General features: G+C 34.5%; 1 protein-coding gene across 1 annotated transcript in view; it reads right to left on the bottom strand.

Moving 5' to 3' along the window:
• CTNNA1 (catenin alpha 1) overlaps positions 1 to 25331 on the bottom strand; it is a 154812-nt gene extending 129481 nt beyond the window's left edge. Inside the window, exons 1-3 of the mRNA XM_051978486.1 lie at positions 25234 to 25331; positions 3798 to 3904; positions 390 to 585 (exon numbers count right to left, since the gene is read on the bottom strand). Coding sequence (XP_051834446.1) covers positions 390 to 585; positions 3798 to 3902 — 301 coding nt within the window. The 5' untranslated portion in view covers positions 3903 to 3904; positions 25234 to 25331. The remainder of the gene's footprint in view (positions 1 to 389; positions 586 to 3797; positions 3905 to 25233) is intronic.
• Between the last annotated feature and the right edge of the window lie 2391 nt (positions 25332 to 27722).

The raw sequence follows: 27722 nt of genomic DNA, 5'->3' as shown, positions 1-27722 counted from the left end.
AAATCTTAACCTAGGTTCATTTATATGAATGACAACACATAACTCTGCAGATGAATTTGTATAATCTCTACACTCTTTATGACAGCTGCTCCATTTTATCAATCCTGTGAAATACCAGTTAACGTTCTACAAGATAAATGTTCAGGTAAAGATAAAATCCCAAATACTCCATAATTTCCAGTTATCTGTTATATCAAACATCAAACAGAACTGAATCCAAATCTCGAAAAAAAAAAGATATTAGCATTTAAATATCTGTTACTCAAAATCCTAAAAGATTCAAGCAAATGATTTTCAACCAGCTACTCTAGAAAAGGAAAGCAAACCAACTTTTCTGAAAAATCTAGTTTTCTACCTACCAAAGGGGAAAAAAGAGTAACATCACCTACCTTGTTTGCGAACATCTTCTACAGCAGCCACAAGTTCTTCCTTGAGAAACTGACTCTCCTTGGCAATTTTATCACCCTTCTCCAAGAAATTCTCAGTTGCTTGTTCAACTGATGCAGCCAGTACATGGGCTTTCTTAGAGCGACCTCTTTTCTTGTTGGAGGGTCCCTTGTTACTGGTGGTTACCAGTGTTGTAACCTAAAACAGTTTTATACATTTAAAGAATAAATTGCAGGCTTTTAAATGAAAATTCTGTGAGGACAAACATTCAGGTAAGTCACAAAACATTATCATTTATGAATTTTTCTAGCAGGCATTAGTCACTCATACAAAATGTAAGAAAACAATTTTATTTTAAAAGTGATGCTCCTAATTCAAGTAAGTGGTTATAAATTGTAGCTTCCACAGGAAGTTGGCCAACTGAGTGGTTTAGGCAAAAAACATAGCAGAGTGTGATGAAGCAGAAATGATCCATTCCAAAAAAGGTTTTAAAAGTTTAGATTAGGACAAGGAAAAGTTTTAAGGGTCAGATCCATCATCTTTCCCACGCATCATTAAGCAAATGATTCTGAAAGCAGAATATGACTTTATGAGGGTATGATAGAGACAGGTTTTCAAAGGCATTTTGGGTTGTTTTTAATCCTTAAAAATTTGCTTCTGAAGAGAAATTTCTTTTCATAGTTTATTCACATGAATTACTTTAGTAAGAACTTTTTAGTCAAGAGTCCTTTAAAAAGACACACACTACTGCCCAAAGAAATAATAAATGTTAAATTTTAAATCTCTGAATACTAATCATCTGTGTAACATGGTGAACAGCTATTTTATCTTTTACATAAGATGCTTAAAGACTTGTTATAGTTAAAAATGGAAAGAAGTGAACTACAGAGTACCTTAGTAAATGGGTTCATAGGCTATAAATCTCCTTCACAATTCCTACTACATTCATATATATAAATACTAATTTATATTAATGAGATAGAATTCAAAAGGGGAAAAATGGCTCAAGCTATTCAATCTCATATTAATGTAATCTAGCCAGTTATGCCTATATTCTGTATAATATAGACAAGATTAGTTAGTTATTAATTCTCAGTCAAATGTCACTGAATCATTCTTGGTGGCACCTACAACTGTAACAAACATATTACAATAATCAAATTATAAGAATCAAAAAACATGCAGATTATAATTATAATTACAAATTAACATTTGTCACATATACTCTCTACTCTGCCACTTCCACCTTACTCTTAGATTATTACAATACTGGTGGATATTCCTACCTCAAATCTCTCCCTAGTCCATTATCTTACACTTAGTTGTCAAAGTAATCTTCCTAGAACTCACATTTTCCCTGTCACCCAATCATCAATTCAAGAGGCTCCCATCACCACTAGAATTAAATGTAAAACCCTCAAAAAGTCTTTCACAACTTGACTCCCTACTTCTTTTTCAGACTTCTTATACCTTAAATTTCTCCACCCCCACACTGATACACTGTTGGTGGAACTGTGAATACATCCAGCCATTCTGGAGAACAGTTTGGAACAACACTCAAAACGTTATCAAACTGTGCATACCCTTTAACCCAGAAGTGTTACTACTGGGCTTATATCCCAAAGAGATCTTACAGAAGGGAAAAGGACCTGTATGTGCAAGAATATTTGTGGCAGCTCTCTTTGTAGTGTCTAGAAACTGGAAACTGAGTGGATGCCCATCAATTAGAGAATGGCTGAATAAATTGTGGTATATGATTGTTATGGAATATTATTTTTCTGTAAGAAATGAACAGCAGGATGATTTCAGAAAGGCCTGGAGACTTACATGAACTGATGTTGAGTGAAATTAGCAGGACCAGGAGATCATTATATACTTCAACAATACTAGATGATGATCAATTCTGATGGATGTGGCTCTCTTCAACAATGAGATGAACCAAATCAGTTCATTTGTTCAATAATGAATAGAACCAGCTACACCCAGAGAAAGAACTCTGGGAAATGAGTGTGAACACTACATAGCATTTCCAATCCCTTTGTTTTGTCTGTTTGCATTTATGATTCTCTTCACAAGTTCAGTGTAAATTATTTCAAAGTTCGATTGTTCTTGTGTAGCAAAATAACTGTATGGATATGTATACATACATTGTATTTAATATATACTTTAACATATTTAACATGTATTGGTCTACCTGCCATCTGGGGGAGGCAGTGGGAGGAAGGAGAGTAAAAATTGGAACAAAAGGTTTTGCAATTGTCAATGCTGAAAAATTACTATGCATATATCTTGCAAATAAAAAAGTATTAAAAAAAAAGAATAACAACAAAAAGTCTATCAAGTCATAATTACACACACACACACACACACACACACACAATTTCTCCACCCCAATTCCCACTCCTTCCATGCTCTCTGTGACACTGACCTCCTTGATCTTTTTCACAGAAAACACTCCACTGCTACACTCTAAGGATATTCACTGGCTATTCCCCATGCCTAGTATATTTTCCCTCTTTCATTTCCATCTCTTGGCTTCTTTGAAATCCTAGAAGAAATTCCATCTTTAAGAAGAAGGCTTTCTTAATGTTCACTGCTGTTAGTGCATTCTCTCTTTTGACTACCTCCAATTTACACTGTTTCTATCTTCTTATTTGTGTACAATAGTTTTCATATTGTTCTCCTACTAGAATGTGAGCTCTAGACCAGGGTTTGAGTGGGACTTTCTTTTGCCTTTCTTGGTTTCTCTAGTGCTAAGCATGGTGCCTGGCACTTACTGCTGATTGACTGACCTATAAAACTTACCGTAATTTTAAAGGTTTCTTACTTATACAGTAAACAAGCATAAGCCAGGTAGGTAGTGTCAACCTTTCAAGAATTTTGTATAAAAGAGGCATAATGTGTGGTGGTAGAAAGAATGCTGATCTCAGTCATGAGCCCTGGATTTACATCCTGGTCCTGACATTTCCCAGTTGAAAAGTCATGAATAAGTCTCTCTTTTACCAAATAAAGATACTGCCACCGTTAACTTTACTATATAAGAGTACTAGCATCTTAGAGATAATGAATTTCTATCATAAAAGCGTTTTCACAAATGGCACAAAAATACCACCTCTAAAACTTGTCAATTTCTATTATCACTTGTAATGGTTAATCATCACTATATTTATATTGAAGGCCAAATACTGAAAGAACAATGGAGTATGACTCAAAAGATATGGTTGCTTATCCTAGTCCTACTACTACCGGGAAGCTATAGAGCTTCTGTTTCCTCATCTACAAAAATAAGAAAGATCCTTCTAATTCTCTAACTTTGTAGGTCTTCAAAAAACACAATTCAACATGAAAGTTAAGGCCCCCCCTTCTCAAATGATACTATTAAGCTTCAAGACAATTGTGTAAATTCTTACCTGAGTAACAAGAGGCTCCAAAAGTCTTTCCACTGCCAGAGTCCTTATCTCCAGACTTTTGGGGTCCCATTTGAAATTTATGTTGCCTGCATGTACAGCAGTCATATCTGGAGATACAAGCAACACAACAGTCAAACTCTGGCAAGCATATTTACAAAATATCACTAAGTTTCATGTCAAAATTATCTTTCATTTTAGGTACTTTTATAAAACTTTTATAAAAACCACATAAATGAAAAACATACAAGGTAGACCTGAAAAAATTTCTAGGACTGCAAACTGGGTCACAATATATCTACTTGTCTGTTTCTCTCTCGACCAGATCAATATCTCAATATTCATCTCATGATAAAATCAAAAATTAAAGGCAGCTGCAGCAGGATATCTTACAAGTTCACCGTATAGAGGCAAACAAAAAGGAAGTTGTCAGAGATGGTTTCAGAATGGCATTAAGAATGGGACATGGGACAATGATCAACTTGCTTTGTTATGCTTATAAGAAGCATAAGCAAATAGACCACCATGAATATAACTGAGGTATGTGCATCAATATCTGTTGTAGAAGATAAAAACGGTGAGAAAAATCTAAAAAGAATGTGATGATCCTATAAACCAAATCAATACATACTTTGACACTTAAGTCAAAAATAAAGACTATAAAGAAAGATGGCTTCCTTATAGTTATATAGTAGGTCTGTCTCAGTTTTCACAGGAGAAATGATTTCACTATTCAGATGTCTCACACTTAAATTATTAATACTTTTATCCAGAAGAATTTTTTGGAAATAAGCTGTCGGAATACACTTGATTAGTTAAAGCAAAAGTCAAAATCATCTTTAAAATGGAGGATAAAAAATGAAAAGGTTCTGTGAAAAATTTCCACAATTTCAATATAAACTATTGAACTAAACTACTAACACCAACTAAGTGTTAACTAACTAACCAAACTAGGAAACAACAACAAAAAATTTTAATCAAAGTATTTGCCACAACTAAGGCTAAAAGAAGTCCAAGATCACATTAGCCTGGAAACCACTTTAGTAGCCAAATACAGAGATTAGGTAGCCAAAGTCAACGTTACTTTGGAATACAAACTAATTTGTTTAAAAACTAATTAAACCTATAGAGGATTATGACAGATTCTAAGTAATGCTTTATAAAACTAAAACAAAACTGACAAGAGGCAAGAGACAAGATATATATTTTATTGGTCAATTTGCTTAACTATTCTTTTCTTAATAGGGAGCAGTCTGTATGGTTATAGGAGCATGAATACACTAAAAAATGAGACAAAAAGGAAGAAATTAAGAGATGATTGAAAGGTAGTATGATCTGTCCTTTGTTTAATTCTCTTATGGTATAATCTTATCTTAATATGCAGATCACATATCCATTTTGAATTTATTTTAGCATATGCTATAAAATTTAAGTTTCTTCAAACTTTTCCCATCAACTCTAGGTAATTTATGTTTTGGGGTTTATTGAACATTGAGTTGAATTTGGTTATATTTTATTTTTTCCTCATCTAGTTTTCTCTAATGATTCTATATATATTTTTTGTAACCAGGTAACTTAATAGTTATTGCCTTATATACAGATCTGGAGATGGTATTTTCTCTTTATTCTTCTTTTTTCCCTCATTATTGCCTTTGATATTTTATTATTTTTGTCCAGCTCTATAAAGTATCTTTGGTGGTTTGAATGTTATAACATTAGATCTGTAAATTAATTTTGATGTCATTGTCATTTTCATGCTATTGGCATAGTCCTTCCAAGAGCAATGAATATTATTCCAAATACTTTAAATTCTTTATTTTTTTAGGAGCATTTTTAAAGCTATCTATACTGTAATATACAAGTACTTTGGCAGACTTACTCCTAAAATATCTTGCAGTATGAGTACATGATGAATTTTTAACCAAAAAAGGGTCCTATTAGGGAGGATCAAAAAAAAAAAAAAAAACTAAATAGATGATTTTGACATATGAAATGACAAAAAGCTTTTGCAAATTAATGTAACTAGGGAAAAAGAAGTAGTCAACTAACAAAAAAAAATTGCATGAAATATTTCTCATCAGGGCCTAATAACTAAACTACATAGACAAGTAATAATAATGAACTTAAACTTAAGATTTCAGTAAACCAGAGAATCTCTTCTACTAATGTAGGTTACCCTCTTCTTTATCATTTAGTCTTAAAAAGCATTGCCTTAAAAAACAAGGTTAAGCAACTTATTCAAAGTCAAACAAGCAGTATGTATCAGAAACAAAACCTGAACTCAGGTTTTCCTGGCTTTGAGGCCAAATATCTTACTAGTACATCACACTGCTTCTGAAAAGCCATCCCCTAAAAATGAGTATGAGAACAAACCATATGAAAGAATGGTCTTGATCACTAAAGATGAATGAAAATCAACCTGGTCCAATTTTTCTCAAAACTAATCGAACTATTTGAAGTTGTCTATATGCTTTAACAAGGTATATGCCAAGTGTATATACCTCAAAAGTCCTGTACAGCAAAATGGTTCCATATACAGCAACACTGTAGTAATAACTGGAAACAAAGTAGTTACTTTTTAGAAAGAAGGGCTAAAACAAAGTGGAGCACTTGAATGGATCACCTAAAATGTTGTAAGAAATCAAGAATACAAGGAAAAGGATCGATGTAACACTTATATAAACTGAGGTCAAGCAAAATTAAATCAAAAACACACACTACTGTAATAATGTAAATGAAAAGACTAGCAAGAAAAAAACTTAAAAATAAATGCCATGAAATTTAATGGTTAGGGCTGGTTCCAAAGAAGCAATATGAAAAGACATTCACTCTGCTTCTTTGCACATATTAGACACAATGAATGTAGAACTCTACATACAATATATTGAGTAGCTAATTTCTTTTTTCTTTCACTTTTTAACTGTTATAAGAGATAGCTTTTTGAGAGGGGAAGACAGATGTAATGGAAAATGTAGGTGAACTAAAAACATCAGATATAAACATTTGAAAAAAGCCTAAATAGTAAAATATATAATGTAGGACTGAAATTTTTAACTTAGACTGTTGTGCTTTTCTCACAAATATTTGGATCCAATACATTTGTTGAATCTTGATGATGAAATGGTTAAGTCCTTCATCAGCTGATGTGATTTCAGAGCATTGCACCTCCCAGGGAATAACATGAACCCTAACATATACATATACATATGGGTGAGAACATTAGAACTGCTCAGATTATTCCCCATGATTTGGGTTATTTCCAATGACTGGTGACATGAGAATCAGATGGGATAAACTCTAAATAAGGGCTCTCCCTTCCACTGACTATAAAATAGCTTATCTTGTTTTCATATGCTCTCCTCTCATCTTATCTTCTGGACTCTGTGCACAAGGCAGAGTTGGACGGGGCTTTTCTTGCCCTCCCCTCTGGAAAGAGAAAATGACTTTTTTTTTTAAAGTAAAAGTATATGGCAGTCAAAGAGATTAGTTCCCAGCCTTCTAGACTCTGGATACTTTCTTCTACTTCTCCTTTTTTCTAAGAAAGTCAGATGAGATTCCTGAAAATGGATCTAAGAATTGATGGTTTCCACAACTTGAAACTATTTGTATTTGATGAGTAATCCTAATTTTGAGACATCATGGACACAAGAAGACTATTTATTTCCAAAGATAATACATTCAGAAGAAGCATGATAAGGGTATCACCTGAAGGGGAGGTCTGCTAACAATTTGTTAAAACTAAGGGATACAAGATAGGCAACTAAAATACCAACTTCACTTGTTCTCATATAACACATACAAAGATATAGCAGAAGGCCTCCACTATATTATGCAGATCCTCTGGTATAACTGTGGGAAAATATAGACAAGAATTGTACAGGATAAGATAGCATGTATAAGCTGTAGACTTCGTTCCCTAATGGAAGGAATGCTCTACATTGATGAGATTACAGACTTATTGAAAATATCAAAGTGTGAACGCAATGAAAAATGGGAAGGAAGCATTGCTAAAAGAGCAATGCTGCCATAGAGATGGCAACTCCAATAGAAGAGATGTCAAATAAGGTCAGCTTTGAGTATATATAGCTTCCATTATCTTTAGCTCTATGCATAGGCTGGTAGTTTTGACAAATACAGAATACAAGCTCCCAATCCCAGACAGAATTTTTAGATAAGGAGCTGATACAACATTAATAGGCCCAGTGGCTAGTGAGCATGGCAACAGGATATACTGAATCATTAAAACAAGTATATTCTCTGAATTGTTTAAAAAGGAATGAGTTAATTCTAATTGTGCCACAGCATAAAAACAAGTGGGACAGGAGAAGACGCCTTAGCATCCTGAGGGCTGGGACTAATTAAACTATGTTTCATTCAGCAAAATCCTATTTTATATATTTCTGAGGAGGCCAAAAAAAATTTTTTTAATCCAATATACTTAGTTTCATTTTACTTGTCCAATGCAACCTTTACTTGCAAGCAAATCTTCAAACACTCCCAAACTAGAATACCAAGACAACAATTTTTTTTGCTTATTTGTAAGTGAATACATCTAATTATTTCTTCAAAAATATTTTAATATTGAACAAAATTTATTCTGTTGTTCAATAATTTATAGAACAGTACAAAGAGTACTGTATAATCTCTCTCCCTCTTTTCCTCTCTTTTTTCCTCCTTTCCCTTCCTCTCATATCCTCACCCATTTCCTCCTCCTTTTCTTTCTCCCTCTCCATCCTTATTCCCATACTGGGTCCACAGCAAATCAAATTTAAGAGACTACTTTATATCATTCTATTAAAACAAATGCTATAAGTCTGCTAACCTTGCACAATGCCAGTCAAAACCACTCACTACTCAGAAAATTTTCAGGGCATACTTAATCAAATATATAGGTCACCAGACAGTGTCACGAGGGTCAAATTTCCAATGGACTAGAAAAGCAGGTAGTGTTGGGTTCTACATTCCAACTTTGCTTAGAATTTTAAAAATTGTTCTAAAGTAATACCCTCGTTTTTTAAAATGTACTCATCACATTCTCAATATTATAAAGGAATCACTTTTCTAATATCATAAAAACTGTAAACATGTGGGATTTTGAAACTACACCATCTATCAGAGATAAGCCCATTATTGGTCAACTTGAATGTACTGATTATTTTTATGTATATGTATGCATACACACACCAACCTGAAATAAACTCTGGTCTGATCAAACATGGGCTAAAAAGTCTCATCTAGATTTGTTTTTAATGTTGAGCTATTCAAAAATTTGGGTTTAGGTATAATCACATAAATAAATGTGATTAGACAGAATAAAAATTCTGTTTGACCAGTTTTTATTAATGCAAATCCATTAAATATAAGCAAATGCAGTTTCATAGGTAATTTGTCTCAGGGTTTTAAATTTGCTTTTTATAATCATATTATGATTTCTAATTGATTATTTTGATTTTATAGATAGAATTCATTTGCTTAAAGGGACTAGCACAGGTCAACCTGAAAGCCAGTAAAATTTAAGTGGTGATTTAAGTTTTAGCTTGCTAAAATGTAGCTTATTATAATTAGGACCCAGTAATGTTTTAGATATTCAAAGAGATACAAGGATAACCAAACTAATTAATAGATTGTCCCCAGAACATTCAATAAATGTTAGAAAGACAACAAAGAGTTTTTATTTCAGCATCTGAAAAATAAAGAGCACAGATAAACTACAATGGTACATATGATTGCAGAGCAAATGTCAGTAATGTTGGAAGACTGAAGATAATATACTACAGAAATGAAAAGGAGATTATGTCCTTATTTTCAGAAATGGAAAGAAAATGGAGTTTGCAAATTACAGACAAATGAACTGACTGATAAAATTCAGAATATTAAAGAGATAGTTTCCGAAGATCTTAAAAAAAAAAAGGCAAGTAGTAGTCACTAAGTCAGCATGGTTTCATCAAGAATAAGCCATGTCAAGTGGATCTCTTCGATAAAGAAAGCTAATTCAGTTTCAATTGATCAAGGATGGACAGAAGCAGCTGCACCCAAAGAAAGAACAATGGGAAATGAATATAAACTGTTTGCATTTTTGTTTTTCTTCCCGGGTTATTTATACCTTCTGAATCCAATTCTCCCTGTGCAACAAGAAAACTGTTTGGTTCTGCACACATATATTGTATCTAGGATATAATGTAACCTATTCAACATGTAAAAGTCTGCTTGCTATCTGGGGGAGGGGAAAAATCGGAACAGAAGTGACTGCAAGGGATAATGCTGTAAAAAATTACCCTGGCATGCATTCTATCAATAAAAAGTTATTAAAAAACAAAAAACAAACAAAAAAAAATAATAAAAAAAATTTAAAAATAAAAAACGTAGATACCACAGACACGAATTTCTTAAAAAACAACAACAACAACAACAACAAAGAAACTGAGGTTCTAGAGTGTTAAATGGTTATTAGGTCACACATGTACTAAATGGTAAAGTTGGGATATGAACCTAGGTCCTATGACTATAAATCCTCCATTTCCCATCACTCTTATCACCTTGTACTAAGCCCTGCATGGAGGAGATAAAAGACAAAAGAAAAGGCAATAAATATAATTGTAGGGAACTTCCTTTCTCCCCAGTACAAAAGGAAAGTGGTTTCATCTCAATAGAATCAGCCATGTCTTTTATTTCATAAGATCAAAAATATAGAATTAGAATCAGTCCCTTTATTTTTATAGATGAAGACACTGACCCAGAGAAGCTGTTTCCTAGGAGAGCTCCAATTTGAACCCAATTTGAATCTTAAGTGAGAGTCTCTGACTCCAGATCCAGCACTGTTTCCATTTCCAATCTAAACCATGGTGCCCTGTGGGCAGAAGATGCTCCCTTTTAGGCCATTTTTTGTTTGTTGCTTAATACTGTCAGTAATCAACATATTTATATACAGACAGACACACACACACATATATACACATATATACACCAATAATAAGAAAAACTATCTTATCAGTTGAACCATTTAAAGAAATCATTTACCATATAGTCTATGTAATATTTGCATGAGCTAGAAAAATATGAATTGGTAGAAAGTTTATTATCCTGAAATTATAGTTTTGATCATCATTTGAAGGTTTGAATATATGTCATTAATTTAAATCTCTGGGTATGGAAATGTGGGGGAGGAAATAGTAGTTTTTGTCAATAGGATCAATCACACTTTGGGAAGGGGCCCTTGACACTTTTTCTCCCTGGAGATATGAGTTTGAAAAAATGACATGTTTGGGGAATTATGGAAAATCTGATCAAATTCTTTAAAAACGTGTGTGTGTCCCAAAGAAAGAACATTGGGAAACGAATGTGAACTATCTGCATTTTTGTTTCTCTTCCCGGATTATTTATACCTTCTGAATCCAATTCTCCCTACGCAACAAGAGAACTGTTCGGTTCTGCAAACATATATTGTATCTAGGATATACTGCAACATATCCAACATATAAAGGACTGCTTGCCATCTAGGGGAGGGGGTGGAGGGAGGGAGGGGAAAAAAAAATCGGAACAGAAATGAGTGTAAATATAATGTAATTATTAAATAAAAAAAATTAAAAAAAAAAAACGTGTGTGTGTATTTATATATATTTATATACATATAATTTATATTTATATACTTTAAAATATTTAAGTTGTGCTTTAGGCAGTTAGATTCAAGGATGAACCTCAGTTGTGTCAATGCCATTTTATGTTCATGTAATCTAACATTCATATGATGGCTCAGAATATTCCAAAATATCTTGCACAATGTAGCTGTTAACACTGCTTTGGGAAATTTAATTACTAAATTTCCTGATGTGCATTTAAATGAACAATATTAACATTGCACTAACTTAACCTGGATTTTTTAAAACAGCATTTAGTAGATTGGAGAAATGGAATGAAGTTTTTGTAGCAGACATATTTTAAGAGTGATGCAACTATTCCTTTGTAAATTAATGTTTAATGTGTTTAGAAAGGGATATAGTTTGATGTATACAATGAGATACTTTGCCATAATCAGATCCTTTGATATGGTAAAATGTTGCTTCTTCCTCCTCTTCCTTTTTTCTTCTACAGCCCTTTTCTCTTCTTCCATTTTAAAAATTGCCACCACAACTCCTAGATTTCTGTCCCCTGGCCACTTAAACACTTGCCTGGTGTTTGTCCTACTTTAATTTATGTAGGTAAGGCAGAAAGAGACTTCTATATGGCTTCTCCTCCTTGAGAATCATTTAATTACTATTATTCATTAATTAAAATTGAATAATAACCTCATTAGGTTATGGAATTAGCTTGACTAGAAATAGTGAAGGCTTTAAAAATTCCTTATTTTTACCAGGAGGGATGAATGTAATCATAAATCAGAAGAAGAGGCAAGATCTTTTGTTTTCATGGGCATATATTTTAAAATTAAGGTTCTTTAAACCCTATTCACATTGTTTGATAGAAAAAGGACCTATACAGACCTTATCCTTCAAATGGTGTTGCTCTTTTTAAGAAAAATTAACGTTTTAACTGCCAAATATAATGCATTATTTCTCAGTTCCTACCCTTTTTTCTTAACCTCTACAGCTTTTGATGTTAATGAAGATGTTCCTCAGGAAATATCTTCTTTAGTTTTTCAGGACGTTGTCATTCCTGTCCTTCCTTTTCCCCACTATATACCCTGTTTGCTCCTCAGTTTCCTTTTCTGGCTCTTTATCCAGATCACACTCACTAACTCTGGGTCAGTCAATGAGTCAACAAATATTTAGTAAGAACTTATTACCCTAAGTGTCATGGCTGCAAAGAAAAAGTTACAAAAACATATAGTATAAACACTTCCAGTGTAAATGGAAGATTATTTCAGAAGGACAGTGCTAACAGTAGGAGTGGGGTTTGGGAGGTTTTTAAGCATCAGTTTCCCCATTCACCTACCTCAAAACGAAATCAAAGAACTTAATGTAAAATCCTTTTCAAACTTTCAGAGGCCCATGTAAACTTGATGTACTATTCTATCTATCTGCATCTGAAATTAACTTTGGGTCACGTTCTCATTTCTCTCGTGTTACTTGGGGATTTCCTGTAAGTCCAATAATTATCTTTGTACTGATGATTCCCATATCTTAATATCCAGCCCTAAGCAGCAGACCCACATTACCAACTACCTTTTGAATACCTCTCACCCAGTTTTGTTTTATGGCACCTCAAATTCAACAAATCCAAAACCAGAACCTTTTATTCCTCTTCTCTCTCTATAATCCCCTCCCCTTTCCAACTTTTGTTTTACTGTAGGCATCATTCTGCTCACATAGTCCTGCAACATAACAGTCCTACAATCACACAGTTTTGCAACCTTTACTCCATAACTTACAACACATATCGAATCTGTTGTCAAATATTGTTGACATGACTCAGTTATAAAGAATCGCAAATAATTTATGAAACTATGACAGAACACTTCTAATCACTAATACCAGAATTGCAAATCAAAACAATCTTAAGTTTACCTTAAATTTGGCAAACTGAGAAAGATGATAAAAGTTGGGAACAATCATTGTTTGAGGAGTTGTGAGAAAACACTGTAGTGCATCATTGTTGGAGTTGTGAATCGGTAAGGCAACCATTTTGAAAAACTGCCCACTCCAACTACTAGGCTTGTACCTCAGAGATGGACTGATGATAAATAAGTCCCCATATACACCAAACAATTTACAACAGCACTTATGTGATAGTAAAGATTTGGAAACAAAGTAGATGCCCATTAACTGGGAATGGCTAAACTAGTTGTGATTTTTTCTCTTTGGAAACTATTTGCTATGGTTTATGATGTTTTTCTAAATCTATTTTCTGCCAAAATGCTTTGTAGTTTCCATGGGAATTCTTGTTCAATAAGGCATTCAGTAATTTTTAAATTTATCAAACACTGAAATGGCTTTATCTATTTCTTTCTATTATTGATTATCAAGTCTTTACTTCTCTACTATTTAAGTAGCATCAAATAATTTTGCTTATCAGGTTCTCTCTTAATTTTTTTTTTTACACTTTTCATTTCTTGATTTATTTTGCTTCTAAATGAATTTTATTATTATTGTTTAAAGTAATCCCTTGGTAATTTTTCATAGCACTAAATCTCTAGACCAATTTAGGTGACAATTTTCATTATATTAGGCATTGCCCAACTATTAATATTATTTCTGAAAAGTGTATTTTGTAGCTATATTATAAATCCTCTGTGTCTTTGTACATTATTTCCCAGATATCTTATATATTTAAGTTGTTCTGAAAATATCTATGTTTTCCCTGTTGTTTTCCTTAGTAATATAAAGAAATTATTATCTTGGGAGATTTATTCTGTGTGTTGATAGTTACTGAAGCTGTAAGTAGACAGCTTTTTGCCTTTCTTTGTGTCACTAGAGAATGGTCTATGGCATATAGTATATCTTTAATAAATTCATGTTAATTGTCTTGATTAGTTTCTTTCACAGTAAAGTTATGAATAAGGAAAAAGAAGAAAGAGACAAAGATAACATCAAGGTTTTGAGAATAGGGGAAAGTGAATGACATGTACGCAAAAAAAAGTCACGCAAGAAAATTGTTAAATGAACAAGATAGATCAAAAGAAAATAGTGTAAATAGTAAAAATTACTTCTAGTAAGGAAATCCAGTAAGATAAGCAACTTGAAGGGAAAAAACAAAAAAGTTCAGAAGGGAACACAAACTTCTATTGCAATTATATTAAACTCAGCATAACTTTTTTTTTTTTAAGGCAAACCATAACTAAGTTATTTCCAGTTTCATACACAAACTTTTCTTGGTTCCACTTCTTAAACACATTAAAATGGTGAATTATCTAAAGTAGATTTGACCCTGCCCATGTAGAATTGAAATGAAAGAAATCATTCAACAATTAGACTGAGGAATGGGGTATTAAAATGCTTTAATCTTAGAAAATGGAGTGAAAAGAAAGAACAACAGAGAATAAGTATTAAAGTCTGTAAGTAATATTTAAATTCAGCTAACTAAAAAATAAAACAAAAACAGAACACTAGTTTTTACTTACTCTAAAGATTTCAGTTAAACTTTGATTTCTTTCAAAGGCTACCCCAACCCTTCCTCAATTCAATAAAGATTTAAATGAAAATATTGAACATAACTTCAAAGGGATAATGATGACTAGGCAACATCTGTACTCTAAGTGATCAAGCTAGAGTTCTATTTAGCCAGGTTAGTTTCTCCCACCCCATCCCCAGAAGACTGACAAAATGATGTGATGTTCAGCTAAAAATAGTCCATTTTTTCTTGAAACTCAGGAACCTAACTAAACATAAATGATGATTGTGCTATTTCTGGGAATACATTGTAGTCCATACAAGGAACTCCAGGAAAAGTATACCAGTAATTAAACAACATTTTCACCTTCTCAATTCTCGCCTATTAACTGTATACTAATCATTCTTTTAAGTATAATAATTAGAGGTGATTAATATTTAAATATTTGACATGCCAAATGTAAAAATATCAGGAGCAATTTACTAACTCTTCAGAAATGAAATAGGACAGTTCACAACCAATACATATTAATAGTTTCCTGTATTTTAAATTACTTTAAATGGACCAGATTCAAAATATTTTCAGAGCCTTACTTATAGTAGCAGTTTAATGTATAAGCACAAACTACAGTCAAATTTGGTTTGAATAATAAAGCAGAAGATCTTCAGGATAGCAACACTATTCTGGAGAAAGAAGTCAGCAAGGCCTGCAATGTATATATGTTAAATCATGACAAAAACACTATCACAACAAAATATTTAATAAATTCTAGCATTAAAATAGAATTTAAGTAGTAAATTGATATTTATTATAATGGATTTTTTTTTTCTGTATAACCAAATCTAATCTATCCTATACTCTGAAGCAAACTTGGAGAATTCACCTTTTATTTAACATTATAACAAGACCTTGTACTTAATTTTTAAAAAGGTCAAAACATAGAATTTTTGAGCTTCATATTACCTTGGATGAAGTATCACATCTCCAAATTTTAGGATAAACAAATTAATACAGCTTTACATTCTGAAAATGTGTGTTTTCCTCCCCCTATGAAAAAACCCTGAAAAAAATGTTACAGGTCCAGATGGGAAAATAACTTCAGGATCAGTAATTCCATTCCTTCCCAACGCCCAATTAATTAAACTAGAAGGACTAGAAAAGGTGACAAATTTAAAAACAAAAATAAACCATCCATATATCTTTTGTAACATTGTTAAAATTAATTACACTGGAAAATGATGTGCAATAGCTACAATGTCCAGTATAATTGTATTTACCATATATTGTAAAAGTAACTTGTAGTCATAGTATAAGCATAAATTAAAACCCAATTGAATACTTCTAATAGATGACAATACAGGAACAAGTAAATAGAAATGCCATATTAATTTCAAGGTCCATTAGAAATAGGATTAGGGAGTCATTTGCACAAAAAGGGGAAATGTCTCAAAATTTATGAAAAACAAAAACAAAGAAAATGATGAACATTTAAATGTTTCTAAAGAGACATAGCAATGCTATACACATTTGTTTTGTAGTGAGTTTTTCTATACATTTGACACTAGATTAGGAATGTCTAGAAATCTCAAAGTGAATAGCATACAACAGAACAAATCAAGCACAGTGAATCCAGAATTACATTGTGGTTTTTGGACCACAATCAATCCTAGCCTCCAACATTAGGAATAGAGAAGATCTCAATGATTCACATTTTATAAGATATAAGACTGAAAACAAATGCAGTTAATACTTTGGTATAATTCTGGAATGAATGTATATCCTACTTAACGTCATGAATTAATTGGTCCTGCAAAAACACGATATAAATAAAAGGTTACAAAGAGTAACTGGTTACAGTTAAAAAAAAAAAAAAAAAAAGTCAGCAATCAGCTGAAGGACATTACAGTTTATTTTCCCTACTTTACAGAAGGATTTATATGGTATTAACCATGTTATTGGAAAAAAGGTTGTTTAAGGAAACTTTAATTTCTCTATACTGAATTATTTATAATCTCAGAGTTGGAAGGAATGTTATAATTCTTTGAGTCCACGTGAGAACTGTAAACGAGTCCTAACATGCCTCGAGCCTTCAACTGAAGATTCATAGGGGAGGAAAGCCACAACTTCAAGAGGCAGTCCATTCTATTTTTAGATAGCTTCTCTGCATTTGCCACCTGTTATTTCAGGTTCTGGCTTCTGGAATCAAGGAGAAAACCAGCCTAATATCTATGCCAAAGTCCTTTAAATATTCTGCTCCCCTTTTAAGTTCTTTCCTAGACTAAGTATTCCCAGTTCTTCAAATCCACCCTCTTCTAAAGTAGGGAGACCTCTTTTCATCATTCTGGGTCACTATCCTCTGAATTTTTCCATCTTGTTAATTAATGACTTTCCTAGATCACTACCTCTATATATTCACTAAAAGTCCTTGCTGAATTAAAAAAAATACTCTCACAAATAATATCCATGCTTTATTAAATGAAATCAGTTTAAGCAGATCAGATCTCTGCTCTAGGCCTTCTCCTCTCTCTATACTTTCATCAGTTCCATCAGATTCAATTATTACAACCCCAGGATCACAGATTGAGGGCTAGAAGCTCTCTTAGAGACCATCTAGAATATCTAAAACACCATGACCAACAATTTTACAGATGAGGAAAGTGAAGCCCATGAAATCAAGTGACTTTTGCAAAGTAACACGTCTAAGGGATAACAGAAATCAGAAATGAACTGAAGAGAAAAGATTTGATTTTAACTGCAATCCTGTGAGTGCAAAGCAAGTACTCTTTCCATCACATACTATGAAGCCTATATAGTCAGTCAGCCCTTGCCTTTTTCCTAAGCTCTGCCTATGGAACATTTCAAACTAGGCTAAAACAGAACTCATACGCTTTCCCTTAACCCAATCCTCTTCCCTATTTCTTCTAAGAGTACCATTATGTTTCCAGTAATTGAGGTTTACAACTTTGGAAGTATCACCAGCTCCTCACTCTCTATCACTATATAGATAATGAGTGCCAGTATTATGGATTCTGCATCCTGACTATAACTTGGATTTGGTCCTTTCATTTCATTCATACAACCAACATCCTTGAACATTCCTAATTACCACTAATCCCAACAACCTCCTTATAGGGTTTCCCTGTCTTTGAGAATATCCCCCTCCAATCCATGCTCCACACACCCACCCACCATTTGACATTCTGATATTCTTAAAGGTTTTGCCATATCCTTCTCAAGAAACTCAGTGGCTCCCAATTCCCTACTGACATCTAAAACACATCACAACCTGGCCCCAATCTAGCTTTCTAAGGCTTATTCAACATTAGTCACCTTCACACATTCTTCAGTTCAGCCAAAATGGCCTTCTTGCTGTTTCTCACACATGACATTCCATCTCTTGTCTCTGTGACAGCAAAAGCTGTCTATCCCTATGCCTGGAATGAAACTCTTTCTTCACTTCCATGTCAGAATTCCCAGCTTCCTTCAAAGCTTAATTGAGATTCCTTCTATGTAAAAATCTTTTCTGACAGTTCTGAGCTTTGGGCAGTTTCCTCAAAATTACCTTGCATGTATTGTATATATGGTAAATTAAGTACAACTGTCTTATCTTTCATAATAAAATGTGATAGTATATCCTGAATAATAGGGATAGCCACAGCGCCTGGTGCACAGTAATACTTATAAATGTTTCTTGATTACTGAGAATGGAGAGTAGAAAAGATTGATGATGGCTGTATTTCATTCCTTTATTTTTCAGAAATGTGTGTATGAATGTATGTACTATAACAGAGAAGGAAAGGCCAAGAGAAAAATAGTCAAACAACATGCCTTATTAAGCCTTGGGGACAAAAAAGACAAAAAACATGAACCCTGCTTTCTAGGAGCTCACATTCTAATGGAGGAGATAACATGCAAATAACTGGTTACATACAAGATATATAGTGTAAATGAAAGTGAGTATCAGAAAGAAGTCACTTGTGACAAGGGCAAGAAAGACCTTGTGTAAAAGAAATCTGACATAAGTATTAAAGAAAGCCAAGAGGGAGAGAATTTCAGGCATAGGGACAGTCAAAGAAAGGGCACAGGGCAGGGAGATGTTCCAGAAAGAACAAGAAAACCAATGGCAGTAGACTGTAGAGTACATGGGAAGGAATAGTTTAAGAATGGAAAAGAGCACAAAAAGACTTAGAGGTTCAAATACAAAATGCTCCTTAAATAGCTGAAAGAGTATTCAGTTCTTATGGGTAGTTCATGTCAATATAATAAAAACAACAATACTACTAAAGTTAATTTATAATTTTAATACTATATCAAACTACCAAGGGGATAATTTATACAACTTGATGAATAACAAAATTCATTTGGAAAACCAAAACTAAAATGTTAAGGAAATGATAAAAAGAAATAGCAATGAAAGGGAAACAGCACTTTTAGATCTCAAACTATATTATAAATCAGCAGTCATCAATCAAAAACTATCTGGTTTTAATTAAAAAACAAATAGATCAATGGAACAGATTAGACAAAGGATAATCAGAAACAGTGGAAATGAATAAACCTCTCATAAAATACCTAGAAAAAAACTGATAAAAGATAAAATAGATAACTGATCATTACATGAAACTGAAACAGTTCTTTCTGCACAGACAACATTAATATATCCAGAATAAGGGCAGTAATCAAATGGAAGAATTTTCAATCAAATTTCTTTGATAAAAGTTTGGCATCTAAGATATATCAAGAATAAGTGTATGTGTATGTGTGCGTATGTATATAGATATATATATGTATATGTAATTATAATAAGCTTATCTAAGAAAACAATATGCAAAAGAACCATAACAATATAAATGGAAAGAACGACAAAAAAATCAAAAACGAATGTAATAAAATTGATCAAGCAGGGTTTAAACGAAGAATTATAAGAAGACACTCCTAATCTACTCTTCTGTGGAGGTGAGGGGTTCACAGGTCTTACACACTGAACATGTTTTTGGACTTTTTCGCTGTATCAATTGTTCTGCCTTTTTTTTTTATCTCTTAAAAAAAAATACTATATATTAGATGGCTTCTACTAGAGGGGGAGGAGGAAAGATGCCAAAAATAACTATATTCATGTAAAAAATAAAATGCTTCCCAATGAAAATAGGGAGAAAAATTGACAGGAAAGGTAGGAAGAGGTCAAGTCATAAAATATTTTAAAAGCAAAATAAAGAATTTCATAGAGAATTCTGGAGGTAAGAGGAATTCACTAGAGCTAATTGAGTATGAAGAGAAGGTGAGAGAGTCAGATCTGTGAGAGAAGATTTGTCAACTGAATGGAAAAAGCGCTGACAAGAGTAAAGATTTGAACAACCAGAAAAGTCTATGGAAAGCACCTAAAGTTTAGGCATGAAATTATCAATGCCTACACCAGAATGGTGGCCCTGTGAGTGGAGAAAAGAGGATATATGTGATGTGAAAGTAGAAAGGACAAAATTAAACTATAGATTAGATATATGGTTTGAATGAAAGTGAGGAGCCAAGGATAAAGCTAAAGATATGAATGAGCTTGGGTGGTTGAGATGATAGTGATACACTGGACAATAATTGGAAGGTTAAGAAGAGAAAAATTGGAGGGAAGGGAAAGAAGGAGTTGTTTTGTTAAGTCCATTAGTCAGCAAGTAATGCAAAACTGGAGTTCAGGAGAAATATTAGGACTGGATATAATTTTGGGGAATTATCTGCATAGAAATAACTGAACTCATGGGAGTTAATGAAATCAGTGACTGACTCAGAAGAAGGAGCAGGTATGTATTAACCTACTAAATGCCAGGCACTTTACTAAGCAAGTTACAAGTATTATTTCATCTGATCTTCACAACAACCCTTTCAGGAAGGTGGTAGTATTATTACCATTTTACAACTGAGGAAACCAAAAGAAAGATTAAGGATCACACAGCTACTGTCTGAAGCTGAATTTGAACTCAGCTCTTCATGATTCCAGGCTTAGCTATATCTATCTCGCTAATCAGGACAGACTACATCAGGGACACCAAAGGATAGTAGGAATGACATGGAAGAAGATCTGGCAAAAGAGACTAAGAAGGAAGAATCAAGTAGGAAGCATACAAACCAGGAAAGAACAATGCATTGAAAGCCTAGAATCAGTAAAAAGAATGTGATCCATTGAAATAATGTGCCTGGATAGCAAAGTGCAGAGTTTAGAAACAAGTGAAAGGTAAAAAAGTGAAAGCACCAAATATAAATGGATTTCTCAAGATACATTTAAACTACAGATTATATACTGCTACTATACTGTCAACTTACTTTTACATAGTAAACAGTGTACCTTCCTCAGTATTATATATCAAGTTTATACAGAAGACTAGTAATCTCCTGACCCACAACTTCCTTCCCCCACATGAGTTTTATAATTAAGTTGACTTTCTTTCCAACTTTATATGATAAAAAAAGAACACAATGTCTGGGAGTCAAGGATCTATTCCTAGGTCCATCAACAACTACCTGATGACCTTGATTAAATCACAGACTAGACTTTTAAACCCAGAAAAAACATCAGAGATTAGTACAATCTTCTCATTTTACAAATTGGAAAACTGATGTCTGTCCTTAGCCTGCCTTGCCAAAAGTCACAATTAGCTGAAAAACAAAAACTGAAAACCAGGTACAGTTCTCATGTTCTAACTTTTTCACTTGTAGAAAGGAGACAACAGGACCTGCCCTACACCTCCAAAATACAATTTTTGAGGATTTAAAAAAAATGTATGTTCAAGTATTTTGAAATTTATAAAGCATTATATAAATGAATTATTACAGAACTTATAACATTTAGCATTATATCAAAGTTAGCCTAAAATTGATAAAAGTGTTAAAAACATCTTATTCCTAATTAAATAGCATTTTTTGATATTTTCTGTGTCAGTAAGGATTTAGATAACAGTTGCTAACAAAATTCATCATTCCTGTCCTCATTTCCCTCTCCCTAATTAAGTACTCAAATATCATTCCCTCTAAATATTTAAAGCTAACCTGACCCATGCCACTTCCTTCATGGAGCCTTTTCCCAATCAACTGTTTTTCTTTCTGTATACTTGGCAAAACCTTTCTACCACTTACATCACATTCTACTTTATCTTCCAATTATTTATATATGCTCCTAGTAGATGTTATGGTCCAATAAAGTAGTAACTTAACTTATTTAACCATTGTTATCTTCCCCAGAACCTGGTACAAGCTTCTTTAAATAAAAAAAGTTTAATAAATACATGTTGAATTAAATCTTTCAGTTTTGAGGAACTTTTATAAAAGAGAAGTATGGCATCTCTTCAACTAGTTCAGGTAAATAACCTGTAAATTGGTACAGTGTTATCTAGTGTTTGTGGACAGAAATGAAAATATTTGACCATAAATTAACAAAGATGCTATATCAAACCCATATCAGATTTTCATATCTTAATAGACTACATAAAGAGTTAAATATATTCAAGTTGTTCATTGATGTGACTTTAGGAAAAAAGGCAGACCTCACTTCCAGTCCCTTTCCTTGGAAAGGGAAAGTTCCCTATTTCCTCATCTATAAAATGAGATTGGATTCAATGGCTTTCAAGAGTCTCTTCAGAGGACCGAAACCACGATGCTATGAAGTATTGAAGACTGAAAGCAATAGGTTCAAAGGCTGTGACAGTACTAAGGGGAATAAACTAGAATTTATTCATCACACCTAAAAATAAAAGTATGAATAAAAATTGATATATTTTAATCAATTGTACAAGCTTATAAAATAAAACATAACATTAAATCTTTCAATCTGAATCCCAAAGTTTTCTTTTAGAAACAACCTATGCAAATATAAATAAGTATTTGCTAAAATAGTAGAATTTATTCAAAGGAAGAACAGTGATGGTGATGCTAACCAAGGAAGTCGCCAATTCAAATCCAACCTCAGATAATTTCTAACTAGGTATGTTTTTAAAGTTCATAAAAAAGTTTTCATACAATTACTAAAAGAACTAATCCTGTTATCTACCAGATAATAACTCATCATGTGTCCAATCAATGACAGCTGTAGAAGAAAAAGTACTCTTATTTGTTACAGACTTTATATTTTTTCATTAAACAATTTATTGAATGCCTATGTATGTGCAAGGCAATGTGGCAAAGATAAAGATTGCTTTGAACAGTCCTTTTCCTCAAGGAGTTCAAATCTGGGAAATAAAACAAGTACAGAAATTATTTTTTTAAATGCCATGAAAAGTAAAGTATTGTGGCACTTCAGGGATTACTTCCAATTCAAGTAAGAACACTTTCATGTAAAGGTCAACATTTGAGTTAACTCTTGAAAAGTGGGCAGAATTTCATCAAGCAGAGAAAGATTGGAGGGGAAGCATTCTACAGAGAAAAGGACTGTAACAAAAACAAAAAAGATTAGTGGTTCAAACTTTGATAATGACTTATGGTTTATTAAGAAATTTCTACAGAAAAACTAGATAAATCAGCTATTGAGGAAAGTGAAATCTCACCAAGACAAAGGAACTAGCTGATCAAGAATAAGCAGAGTCCAGAACTTGAACCTAAATTTTCTGACTCTTTACAACACACACCCCCACCACCTTAAAATACACCACACCTCTGTGGTGACAACTGTGAATGACAAGGAATCCACAAGTTTGAAATGGATGGGACAGAGGAAAAGGCATAAAGAAAAGGTTTAAAAGGAAGAGGAATCATATCTATTATGGAGAACTCTGCCAGCCTAAGGAATTTATCCTTCATTTTGCAGTCAATGAATAAACAATGAAAGTTTCTAAACAGGAAACATCTGATCAGTCTGATTTAGCCTAATCCAGAGGCAATAACACCATTATAATTCCAAAGGTAAAAATCATATTTCATTTTTTTTAATACCCCTAATAGCATCTAGTCTAGTGTTGAGCAGCATGGCACGGTGGGTATGATGACCTTGGTTTTCATTGGGACTCAAGATAGAAGCAAATGGCTTTTTCTCTTTTCTTCTCTGTAAAAGGAGGATAATTCACCTCCACTATCGACTTCACTGGATTTGTGAAGAAAGCACTTTGCAAACCATAAAGTGATAGATTTATTATTTTTAAAATGGCACATATTACTTACCATTCGAAAAACTTACAATTATATACTTTTTATTACATGATTTTCTTAAACTGAGGCAAACCTATACGGGCAGGTTTAAAAATTAGTACTGTATTAAAAGCAAAATGGAATCCTTATTTTGCTATCAAGAAAATCTAAGGATGTGATCATTTCGCTAAAAGTTTTCAACTCATGCTATTTAGCTGGGGACACTCTCCAAAGCAGAAATTCCAAAGCGGAAAAAAGTCACAAAGATGTGAAATAACATAGTTTATATCAGCATTTTGCGCAAAGGGAAACTCATTTTTGTCGGGAAGTGGGCAAACTTTAGTCAACTCTAAAATTATCAATTTAGTCTCCTTCCACACCAAGACTGAAAGGGGGGAGGGAAGCAAAGAGTTAAATGCAGTCCGATCAATTAGCATAAAAAGTTGGGAGTACTTTTACAATACAAGTTATAGTCACATGGGTGTGGTAGGCACATATTATTTACAAGGCAACGTAATTTAAGAAAAACATATATGAATGGAGCTAGCTCTCAAATTTTAATAAGGCCAGGATCTTTTTTTTTTCTTCTTAATTCATCATTTTCACCGGTAAATAGGTAAAGGAAAATAGAATCTGAGTTTCACCACGGAGATTGGAGAAACTTCTAGGTGGGGGAGGGAAAAAGGAAAGAAAGAGAGGAAAAAAAAAACCACACAAATAGTGAGCCATCCAACTATTTGAAAAGTAATCCAATCAAAGCAAGTTGACCACTGCCCCGCCCCAAGAATAAAATGAGAATTATTTAAAAGAGAAGTGACTGGACTAGAAGCCCGAAAAAGCGCTCCCCTCCCCCGCCCCGGAGATCTGCGGGGTAATGGGGAGAAGAGGTTGACGAAGCCCAACAACTTAAAAAAAAGTTAGTTCGGAACCCTCAGAAACTTGGCCGCACCCTTAGCCTGCGATCCCGCAGCCCCAGGAGTGTCCCAAACTTGTCCACAAAACTACCAGGTTGGGCTGGGCCTGGGACCTCTTCCTGCCCCCCACCCCGAATTCTCCTGGCCTCGAGCAGGCCTCGCCCCCAGTTCCCCGGAACATGGCGGGGTAAGGGGCACCCAGCAGACAAGGCCCCCGCACTTCCCCAGGCCGGGAGGGGCGCCGCCCGGAGCGTCTCGGAAAGTTCTGGGGAAGCCGCAGGAGGGGCGCGGACCGGGGTGGGGCTCCCGGTAGGTAATGGCGGGGAAGAGGGAGGTTCACCGGAGGGACCCTGGTCTGGAGCTGAGGGAGTGCCAGGAGTTACCTGCGGTAAGAGGGGTGCGAGCGCAGGAGGAAGAGAAGGATCCAAAAGGTCCCTACGCCAAGCGCTGCCACCGCCGCCGCTTTGTCTCCCGTCCCGACTCCCAAGGAGGAAATGGGCCGTGGCCCGCGCCTCCGCCCCTCGGCCCTTCACCGGCCCCCCGCCCCGCGCCAAGCTCTTCCCGGCACCGCCCTCCGCAGCCGCCCCGCCTAGCCGCTCTTCCCGGCTCCTCCCACCGCGGCCATTCCCGTCCCGCGCCTTCTCCCAGACTTTTCTCGGGGAATAAGAGAACTATGCATATTTCTCTGGGAGACGCGGGAGACTCGGTAGGGTACGCCCCCGAGATAAATTTCCCAAGCCCAGAACTACAGTGCCAAGGTGGAAAAGTCCCTAGGAGTGGGGAAGGCGTGAGGAAGAGGTTAAAAGGGGAAAGGGGAGGAGAAGCCAAACCCTGGAAGAGCTTAGAGAAAGGGATGGGGGTGGGGGTGGTAAGGAGAATGAGTCATCTGTCTCTCCAGTTCAGGTGAGTCAGGGTGGTGCTTATACGCAGGCTCCGCCCCTTAGCCTGAGACCTAAGGAACTCTGGAACAGGTATAGAGTTGGAACTCTTGATACCTCTTTTGCTTCAACTGAGCTAGACTATTCCAGTTCAATTCAATTAAAGTTTATTAAGCGCCTAGTATATTCCAGACACTGGGCTAAGCAGCTGGGAGGAATTTCTCCATGGAATGCTTGAGGCTTATCCTGTTACCAAAATGAATCCTTCGGAAAAGTAATATCTTGAGGTAATAACTCACATTTATATTACCCTGTAAGTTAAAAGGGAAAAAAAATCTTCCTTCCCAACATGGGGCAAAACACGCATTAAATCTGGAGGCAGTGGCCCCACACTTGTTGATATGTCCTAAAATTGATAAATTTTAAAATATTAAGTACTAAAGGGGAAATTCTGCTCCCTGTATTTCTGAATAACCAAGTACTAGCCTGCAAAAACGCCAGATAACAAACTATTGGGCAGGATCGTCGTTTAGATGTAAGGAGAGTTTGGTATTATCTGTCTACTAAGAAGTAATACCAAAAGATTGTCTTGGGGAAAAAAAAAAAAAAAAACAAACACTTTAACTTGGCATTTTGCATAAGATCTTCCCAACTTAGCTTTGACGAAAGAACTTGACCTATTCTGTGACCTAACTTTAGCTTCCTTCTTTGAGGTAAGTATAAAGGGGCTGTACTGAGAATTCTGTCATTTCTCTATTTGATCCACCATTTGAATGATACCTTTATATAATGTTGCGCTACAAGTCTGAGTGAAATGTTTTCACAGGAAGGAAATTGACTTGAGGGTTAGTTAAACCTTTCTGTATGCACTACATCAGAGCACTTTGTGGTAGCAAAGAATTGGAAACAAAATACATGGCCTGTTGAGGAACAGCCAAACAAATTCGTTATAGTTCTATGGCACAATAGAAGTAGCTTGTCAGGAAGGCCTGAACTCGTCTGGCTTCAGACACTTAACTTACTGTGTGACCTGTCTCAGTGCCCTCAAATCATTGAACCCTGTTTGCCTCAGTTTTTAATCTGTAAAATGAGCTGGAGAAGGAAATGACAAACCACTCCTGTATTTTTGTCAAGAAAACCTCAATATGGTTTTCAAAATATGGAGCAGCGAGGTGGCCGGTGGATAGAGAACCAGCCCTGAAGTCCGGAGGACCTGAGTTCAAATGTGACCTCAGACACTTAACACTTCCTGGCTGTGTGACCCTAGGCAAGTCACTTAACCCCAATTGTCTCAGGGAAAAAGAAAACAAACTAGGGTCACAAAGAATTGTAAATACAACTGAATAATAATACTTAAAAAAAAGATAATAAATAGAAAGATAGAAAGCTACAGATGAACATCTTTGTATCAACAAAGTGAAGTAATCAGAGCCAGAAAGCATCACCAAATATAAATATAAAATGAAAATATAAAAAATGATCATGCCCCCAAAGATGAGATATGAGAAGATGTCTTCATCTTCCTTTCTCCTTTGTAGTGATTGGGGTGAAGGGAGTTACATACATTGGACAGAATGTTAGATCTTTTTTTGATATGCTCATTGGTTTTAATGAATTATTTTTTCTCTTTTTCCTTTCTTTTAAAAAAATGTATTATTAATGAGAGGAGATGGCTCTCTGGAGGTCTGAATCAGGAAGAATGCTGGGGGAAATGTAGGCAATATGAAAATTAATAAAAATTATCTTTTAAATTAAGCCTCTTATTGGCCAGCAAGTCTGTCCCATTGCAAACTAAAAATTAGTTGGTAGCATCATAATGGACTTAGGGCTAGAATCATGGGGATCATAGATATGAAGTTGAAAGGGATCATATGAAGACCTCTCACATTAGAAATGAGAAATGTGGGGCCCCGAGAAGTTAGATTAAATGACTTGTTCAAACTCACAAAGATGGTGAGTAGCATCAGGATTTGAACCCAGGTCCTCTCTTACAT

Source organism: Antechinus flavipes, chromosome 2 (genome assembly GCF_016432865.1).
Source record: "Antechinus flavipes isolate AdamAnt ecotype Samford, QLD, Australia chromosome 2, AdamAnt_v2, whole genome shotgun sequence".
NCBI lineage: Eukaryota > Metazoa > Chordata > Mammalia > Dasyuromorphia > Dasyuridae > Antechinus > Antechinus flavipes.
Note: the sequence above shows the minus strand (reverse complement) of the source record. Positions and strands in the feature narration are given on the sequence as shown.